The following is a 9,220-nucleotide window of genomic DNA, read 5'->3' on the forward strand; positions in this document are numbered from 1 at the left end:
TTTCATGCTTTGATTACTTAAATTTTTGAGCACAGTGGCAAAAAACCGTGTTTAATTCTTGATGCCCTGTTCCCGAAACAGACGTATTACAGGGATCTATCTATACACTAGTTTTGTCCAAGGTTTCCTGATAGGTCACAATAAAAGAGCTTTTGTCTGATCTGACCATAGTTTCAGAACCCAGATTCAGTGCTGGGGTTTGAATAAATATTGACAGACTGGAGGGCCAAGTTCTCCAGTGGACTCCAGGGCACAGACACATCAATAATAAATCCTGGCAGAGCTTTCCATTTCTGCATAGCTCAAGTTCACATTATCACAATATTCGAACACCACCACCAATAAACCAAAACCAACTGTAGTCAACTAACTTGACTCCCACTCCAACTTCCACATCCATGGAGAGTCTTTCCTTGGTTGGAATCTTATGCTGTGCTGTATCCTCTATTATTATCATGAAAACAGTTGGCTGGAGAGATGAATGGATGATCTAGATGGACAGATGGATTATTACCATTCTGGTTCTTGACCTTCAATTCTTTGCACAAACCATATTCAGATACAGTTTTATGCCAACACATTGTCAAATACTTCCTCATAGTTTGGAAATACTGTCTTTTGTATCTGTTTTTTAATAATATTTGAGTTGTCTACGACACAATGGCACATAACAACAGTTGAGGTTCCAGTCCTTGGTACATGACATCATGCTGAGAGAAGTGGAAAGTCAGAGAAGAAAAGAAGATCCTGAACACGATAGATTGATATTGTGACTGTAACTGTAACAATGGGTTTGAGCAAGAGTTAAGTCTGCTCTTCATAGAATTGCTGTGAGTCAGAGAGAGAGCTCTACTGGCCTAGTGGATAGAAAGTTATGTTATCAAGCCAAAGGTGAGTGATTTTAATCTGAGGCCCTCAGGGCTAGTTTTAATTGGTTTTGGTCAAACATTCTTCTAAGTGATATAGCACTGGTCTGTCAATTGGTTGTGCAGAGGTAACTCATGGTTGTTGTGATGCTAAACTCGGTGACACTGACATGTCAAATGTGATAATGGTTACTCATGGTGAACAGTGTTTGGAGGAGCTCCCAAATTAAAACAGGCTTGGAAGCTGGAGTGGCATGCACTTCTGAAATAGCTTGCCTCCAGAAACTCTATGAACATGGAAAACGATGTAAGTTATACAAATGTTCAGGTCTTTCATTCATAGGGTTGCGATGAGTTGTCTACAACTTGATGGCACATAACAACAACAGCAACAACAGCATTTTTGTTTATTGTTGAATACTTTCTTCCTTTCCCTTCCCCAACTCATTTTGTAATGCATCCCTTGTTCCAGATTGTTTTCATACCCATGAAAATAGGATATTTTTCTAATCAGTTCACCAGTTTGTGGACTTTTACAGCAACATGACTAACACTTCTAAGAGCAGGTGTTGAAGCATATGTGTTTCAGAGCCTAATTATTTCACAGAGTTTTCCAGAATGTAACCTTTCAGAAGGAGATCTCCAAGCCTTGCTTCTTCAGAAACCATGGGTGGGTGATGGCCAACATTTTGGTTAATAGCTAATGATTTTTACCACCCAAGGAATCTTTGGACATACTAGAACTATGCGAATACAAATTTGTATCTATCCTATGAAATATATATAAAATTCAAACACATATGTACTCATGTGTATGCACACACTCACACATAACATATAAAATATGCACAAATGGGTGTATTTAGTATATGAAGTAAGAGTTTCCCATCTAAGCATAGCATTTTTAACTTTTCAGGGCATGGGGGGATTTGACAACATGTTGGCTCTCCCTCAGTGATGCTGACTGGATGCAATAGGAAGTGCTGTTTCTAATTGACAGATGAGGAGACAGAGTGCTGGGAAATGGCCCAGGACCACAAAGTAGTTAAGGGTGGTGCCTGGACAAAAGTAGAGTTGTTTGTTCTTGTGTTTAATTTCCTCTCTGTAAAAACTCTTCTCTTTGTGCCATTATCTCCTTCCCTTCTTTCCCTGGCATCCTACCAAAGCAATCCTGATAGAATAGTGCTGGATAATGCTTTGAAGCTGATGCCTCTGACAATGACAGAAAGAACTGTAAGATGAAAGTGTGGACCCCTGCTTTTGTTAGACCTTCTAGAGGCATCTCTAGTCTCTAACTCTATAATTACACTCTTATCACTCAGGCTTTGAAGGAGGGGTCAGTTCCTTGCAGCAGCCTTCGTCTAATTATGTGGTGGGATTTCTTTAAAAAATTATTATCTTGTAAATTGCTCTAAAGGGGGGAGTGTGAAGAGAAAACACATACCACATACTAGACTATGTTTCAAATGGAATTAATTAGTAATTTGAAGCCTAATTATCAACTAATCTATTGGAACATGCAAGTCTTTTGTATCTGGATGGTATATGCAATTTGCATCCTATTAGCTGGCAGTTGTAAGGATTTGAGAGCTCATTAGGTCTGAAGAAGGAAAATGCAGATTAGAAGGATACAGAGACCTGAGGGGCTGACTTGGTGATACTGAGACCAAGGTCACTGGGCAACAGATGGAGAATGGTGATGTAATTACCTGGGGTCACTTGCTACCCCTGAAGCCTCTGCTGTGTAATTTTGCTTATCCCTGAGAGGTAATTATACACATTCCCATCCTGAGTCTGTACATTCTGTAGCAGCAGGGGGCCTGTACAGTTTTCATTGAGAAATGACCTCCAGTAGTGGGAAAGCCTTTGGATGGTTCCAACTAACTGTGTAGGGTGCTACATCTGGCTGTCTTATAGACTTGCTGTGTGAATTTGAATAAATCATCCTCTGTATGTTTCTGTCTCCATCCACGCAAAAGCGGTGGAGATGGAGTTAACTTTCAATGTCCTTCCTAGCACTGATGTTCTGGATCCGAGGAATGCCAGGAATTCTCCTCACTATAAGGCAAAAACAATTCCATAATTGAAATTCATTTCTTTAGGTTGAGACCTCTGGCTCCCCAGAAGTCTCTAGATAGCTATAGCCATTTAAAATGCAAATCCCTCTGATCCATTATCATTAGAATCTAAATTCTATTGCCACCAGTTGCTGTGGTGTTGCCTCCAACTTCCACATCCATAGGGAATCTGCCCTTGGTTGAGTCTTATGCTGTGTTGTAGACTGTATCTTTATCATGAAAGCAGTTGGTTGGACAGATGAATAAATGATTAGATGGACAGGTGGATTATTACCATTCTGGTTCTTGACCTTCAACACTTTGCATGAACCATATTTAGACACAGTTTTATGCCTTTATGTGTGTGGTAGTAACATTGTTTTAGAGGGTTTTCACTGCTGAATTTTGCAGAAGTAGAAGACCAGGCTTTTCTTTCTGGGTGAACTTGACCTTCCAAACTTTTGATTAGCGATTGAATGAATTAACTGTTTTTACTGTCTAGGGACTCTGTGCCTAAATTAATCTATCACAGTAAGCATTCCTTGTTAGCACTCCTGACCTTTAAATATTAGAATAGTCAAATTAAGGACGTTTTGAAGAAGAAAGTAGGCTAAGGTAAATAATGGATCTGTCTAGGACTAGATTCCAGCCCAGAATGAAGGACTGAACTTAAAGTTTAAGCAAGATATTTTGTTGGCATGTTTATATTCTGTTCTTTAAACACTTACAGAGTCCTTACATGTTCTTAGCGGAATTAGTCATGTTGCTATAAAAGTACCATGTCCACTAACAGGTGAATGAATAAGAAAAATAGTGTATTTCCATATGTATGATAACAGTATAGAATAAGGAGTACATTGCGGCTTGGGTTGAGAGAGAAAGAAAATGCTCAACAATTAGAATGAATAATTATTATTAAAGATAAGTACAAAAGAAAAATAAAGTATTTCCAAACTATGAGGAAATACTTGGCAACGAAATAGAATAACATATGGAATCATGCTACAATGTGATAGAATTTGAAAACACCACACTACATAAAAGAAATTTCTCACAAACACCATATATTGTATAATTTCATTTCTAGAAAATGTAGAAAATAATAGGTAAATCCAAAGAGACCAACAGTAGGCGTTGCCTCTGGAGGGGAGTAGTGTGAGGACTTGATTGTTAATAACTAGAGGGTTTCTTTTGCAATGATCAAATAGTTCTGAAGTTAGAGTGTGCTCATGGTTTCACAGTCTGCAAATATACTAAAAAAATCACTAAGTTTACATTTCAATAAAGCTCTTTATAAAAATGGCATTAAAGAGAAAACAAAATGACATTTGACTTTGGAAAAGAATTTATGCAAAAATGAGGCTTCATGGTAAACAAGACGATGTGCAAAGTATGACTCAGAGAAAATCGGCTTGATAGAAATAATGACTCTCGACGAGAACTCATAATGGTGCACACTGCGAGGTGAAATGTGGTATGTACAAAAAATGATCTGAAAAATCAAGTCTCCTTTGTAAAAAGAACTGCATCTGATAAAAAGAACTCCACTAAGTTAAAATGAAGGCCTTTCTTTTTTTTTTTTTAAGACAGGCTTATAAAAAACATTTCTGGCTAAAGATTTTTCATTATTAGTTTAATTTTGGTTTAAGTGTTTATACTTCTAAACAAAAAGAAACTTTTATAGGTCGCTAGGTGGCACAGTGGTTAAATGATCAGCTACTAGCCCAAAGGGGAGGCGTTCACACCCACTCAGAGTCACCTAGCAAGGCAATCTTTATGATTTGATATTGAAAATCCTATCAAACATAACTCAACTCTGCACACGTGGGCTCACTACGCATTGGAATCCACTTGGGGGCCACTGTCAGCAACAATAAGACAGTTATCATTGAAGTCAAAATAGACTCAAAACCAACGCCATTCCAGGATCCTATAGGCATTAAAAGTTGTATTTTTTTTTAATATTGCAAAGTAAACAGACATTAGAGTTAAAGATGACTGAGGAAGTCCTGCCCACCAGCACATTCAATTTCACGGAAGTTCAGAAGTTCAATGTATGCTGCAATTTGCCAAGCCAGAATATGGACCAGTGTAAAGGTAAACTGCCAAGCTGAGGACTGACTCATTCATTCCAGCGTCCAGTGCACACCACCCATGGAACACAGAAGCAGGCCAGAGATCCAAATGTGCTGAAAACCCTCAAAGTTCTACTTACCAGATTTGCCAGGATATAGTGGTAGCCAATGCCATTCTTCTCTAGCTTTATAATCTACAAAAAAAGAAAACAAGACGTCAAAGAGAGGGAATGAACCAACAGCAATAACAAAGATACAATAGCAATGATAACAATAATTAACATTGAGTATTGAGAATTCTGTCCTAAGTACTCAATCTAGGATATTGTAACCACCCATTGTTGCTGGTTTCCTAGATTTAAAGAAAAGGAACTGAGACATAGACTTTAAATTTTCTCTTAAAGTCATTCAGCTTTGAAGTGATAATGCCAGGATCTAAAATGGCACTTTTCTGGTTCCAGAGGTAGAGGGATCTTATCCCAACCCCAAGGACCCAATTGAAGGACACAGGAAGAATCATTTCCTGGTGAGAATCTTATGCTGTGTATCTTTTAACATGGTAACACTTGTATCAAGCGGTAGCACTAGACATATGGATGACTGGTCAGTTGGCTGGATGGATTATTACTACCCTGCTTCTTGATCTTCAACTCTCTGCATAAGTTATATTCAGATGCAGTTTTGTGCCTTAAGTTGTTTAAGGGTACTAAGATTAAAGGGCACATGACAAGAAAACCCAAACAAAACATTGAAGTGGGAGGGGAACGTCAAATCATTGGGGTCAGTAGGCCAAATTGGTAACTGAACAGGGGGAAAAAAATCAAAGCTCATTAGAGGGCAAATGATCTGTAGAGGACCACACAGCAGCCTCGTAATGAGGACAGTGAACTTTTGTGAGTTTTTCTACATGATGCTAACCATTGAGGACCAAAGTCTCCAAACAATCCTCCATCCTGAAAGCAGACTGTACCATTCAGGAGAAATAGGAAAAAAAATTTTTTTTGCATTATGAATCAACCAGAGCTTTGTTTAAAAGCCATACATACAACTCACCAAGGGGCAGCTGAGGCTACAGACTCATTCTCCCCTGAGATCTTAGTTCTGATCTTTGCTCAGCCTGCAACCGAAATTTATCTATATTTTTTTTCTAGTACCAAATGAAGGTTAGTGTACTCCATTCAGTGCCTCTTTCCCTGCACTGTTGCATGGAGACCAAAAAAAATATAGGAAAAACACTTTGGTTCCTCCTCTGACTAAATAAATTTTCAAAGTTATTAAAATCCACATTCAGACACCGAGTTAATTGGATGTATGTGTATAGCAGCTCACATATTTTTTTATGTGGGGAGTAATTAAATACTAGCACAAACAATGAATGCTCTAAAACAGCAGTGAGACTGTGAAATTCGGGACCACAGAGCTCAAATACTATTGGGATGATAGTTTCATTAATACTTCGTCATTACTTCTTCATCTTCTTGTCAGATGGTTTGCTGCCCCTTCAACCTTTATCAAAAACCTATTAGACATCTAATAAATACAAAATAGTAAACAGAAGATATTTCAAATCCCATTACAGCAAGCAAAGAAGAAATACAGTCTTTGCAAAATGAAATTACCGGTTGAAACAGGAAAGAGTTGATAATTGACCAAAGGATAATTGACCTATAAAAATGAGCTATTTCATATGGTTCAGTTTAATAGCAACCTTTCTACCCACCAGCTCACCTACCTACTCACTGGCCTACCTTCTTTCCTTTCCTAAACACTTCTTAAGTGCTTACTATACACCCAGCAGTGTCCTGCAGATAAAATAAACACTGTCCTGCAGATGAAGTAAAAGGGACAAAGGCATAGTGCTTCCTTCTTGGAGCTCACAGTATATTGGTAAGAGACAAATAGAAACAAATACACACAGAGTTAAAAGACAAGGAAAGTATCATAGGATATAGCACAATTCTTCAGGAGAAAGATGGACAATCTCGTGAGATTTTGAGGCTCTGAAAACCTGCTGAAGGGTCAACAATGAGTTGAGTTCATTGAATGAGTGAACTGATTCCTTTGCTCAAAAACCTTCAATGATTAACTACTGTTTGCAGAATAAACTTGAAACTCTTTAGAATTGTTTCCAAGGCTATTTAGAGTTGTATGTTCCTTCTCCTGTTTTTATTTTGCAGTAGACATTCCGCATTCTCTCTCTATCCTACTAAGCTATACTATGAACCTCAAACCTCAATGCTCCCTAGATCTTCATGTGTGCAAGTCTTTTTTGTCATCTTAAAGTTATGTCCAACTGATGACATCCAGACCCATTTCACATTCCAGAACTTTCTTAGCATTCTTATTGATCCTTTTTTCTACAAATTCACTAAAACAATGTTTCTGGAATGCCAACAAGGTACCAATCACCTATTAAAGGCACTGCAGCTAGAGCAGGGGAGAAAGCAAAAGAAAAACCTCTGCTCACATGAGGCTTTCTACTCAGAAGGGTGACAGTACAACAGGTACCTATTGGGAATTTGGAATTATTGTCTCAGGTTAGGTAGAACATTTTAGATTATGCTGGGAAGATGCTGATTATTGAGAGTTAGATAGTCCAGGATGATATAAAGATGTCAGACTATAAGTAACAAGATAGGAATTCTAGATTCTACACTGTCATTAACTGTCTGAATCCAGGGCAAATGATTAAACCAATTTCACTGTAATAATTCCATCCATTAAACATGAGGGCATACATTAAGCCAAGTGATATATGGAAGAACATCCTAGCTCTATAGTCGTACTTATCAGAACAGACGGATCCAACAACCACTACAATAATGTTAATGTATTAGACTTTTTACCTCTCTAAACAGGACTTTTCATAAGTTTGTCCTTTTTCAGAGAACGTAGCTATAGACAACAGAAATTGAAAAGTCACATTACAAAGAGATTGGACTCCACAGTCAGCTCAAGTTGGGTTTGATTACCTGCTTTTCTTATATGATAACTAAGGAAACTAGGGAGAGTATATCTTTTACTTCTTTCTAAAACAAAGGGATTTATATTTTATAGAGTTGATTTGAGGAATAAGGCAAAGATTTGTCACAGTACCTGTTACACAGTAGAGACGACTAACTTAATATAGAGCAGTATAGGACAAAACATCTATCTATTAAAAATACCTTATTACTATTTAGCACTTATCAATCTGCTATCCCATCTCATCTCATCTCATCTCATCTCATCTTTTTTACCAATTTTGTAGAACAATGGTCTTCAATTAATTTACAGACGAGAATACAAATATTCAAGGAGGGAAATGACTCAAGAAATCTGTGCTAGTTGGGACCATGTATAACAAAAATGGGACCATGAATAACAATCCTCTGTGTCAATTACTGTGAGCCATGCTCTGTTCTATGTGCCTTGTTTTTGTTGTTGTTTACCATTGAATACAACCAACCCATAGTTGATATCACAGTGAGTTTTCAGAGACTGTAAATTGCATGAGAAGAGATTTTCCATCTTTCTCCCACAAATTATCTCGTGGATTCAAACTGCATACTTTTGCAGTTTGGCAGTGTAATTCCTTACCACTAAACCACCAGCCCTCCCTATGTGCTTTACATGTATTGGCTTTTTTATTTTCACAAGAGTAATCTGCAAATGAGGTTACACTTGTGAAAATCAGATTGATTACATTTGTGGAAGGAACCACTGGAGAAGTTGAATATCAGCTGGGAAAACTAGGCCTGGTGCTGATTTTGAAACAGACCACCAGCTACTCATATATAAGTTCAAGCTGAAGCTAAGGAAAATGAAATCAAATCCACATGAACCAAAATATTACCTTGAATCTATCTCACCAGAATTTCAGAACCATCTCAGGAACAGGTTTTAGGCCTTAAACGCCAATAAACGAAGACCAGAATGAATTGTGGGAGGATATCGAGAATATCATCCAAGAAGAGTGCAAAAGGTCATTACAAAAACAGAGGAGGAAGAAAAGACCAAAATGGATGTGAGAAGAGACTCTGAATCTTGCACCAGCATGCTGCGAAGCCAAAGCAGAGGGAAGAATTCAAGATATTAAAGGGCTGAGCAGAAGATTTCAAAAGGCAGCGTGAGAAGACAAGGGAACGTATTACAATGAAATGTGCAAGGATCTGGAGTCAGAAAATCAAAGGGGCTGAACTCGCTCAGAATTTCTTAAGCTCAAGGAACTGAAGAACAAATT

At 37.9% G+C, this 9,220-nt stretch overlaps 1 protein-coding gene across 5 annotated transcripts in view; it reads right to left on the reverse strand.

Moving 5' to 3' along the window:
- The window catches only part of GRIA1 (glutamate receptor, ionotropic, AMPA 1), a 548,752-nt gene that overhangs the window by 217,063 nt on the left and 322,469 nt on the right, over nucleotides 1–9,220 (reverse strand). For all 5 annotated transcript variants that reach the window (XM_006894738.1, XM_006894741.1, XM_006894739.1 and 2 more), the window contains one exon: nucleotides 5,139–5,192. In XM_006894738.1, the coding sequence (XP_006894800.1) occupies nucleotides 5,139–5,192 (54 nt within the window). The remainder of the gene's footprint in view (nucleotides 1–5,138; nucleotides 5,193–9,220) is intronic.

Source organism: Elephantulus edwardii, unplaced genomic scaffold, assembly GCF_000299155.1.
Source record: "Elephantulus edwardii isolate Elephantulus edwardi_28Jun2011 unplaced genomic scaffold, EleEdw1.0 scaffold00149, whole genome shotgun sequence".
In the NCBI taxonomy this organism is placed as follows: domain Eukaryota; kingdom Metazoa; phylum Chordata; class Mammalia; order Macroscelidea; family Macroscelididae; genus Elephantulus; species Elephantulus edwardii.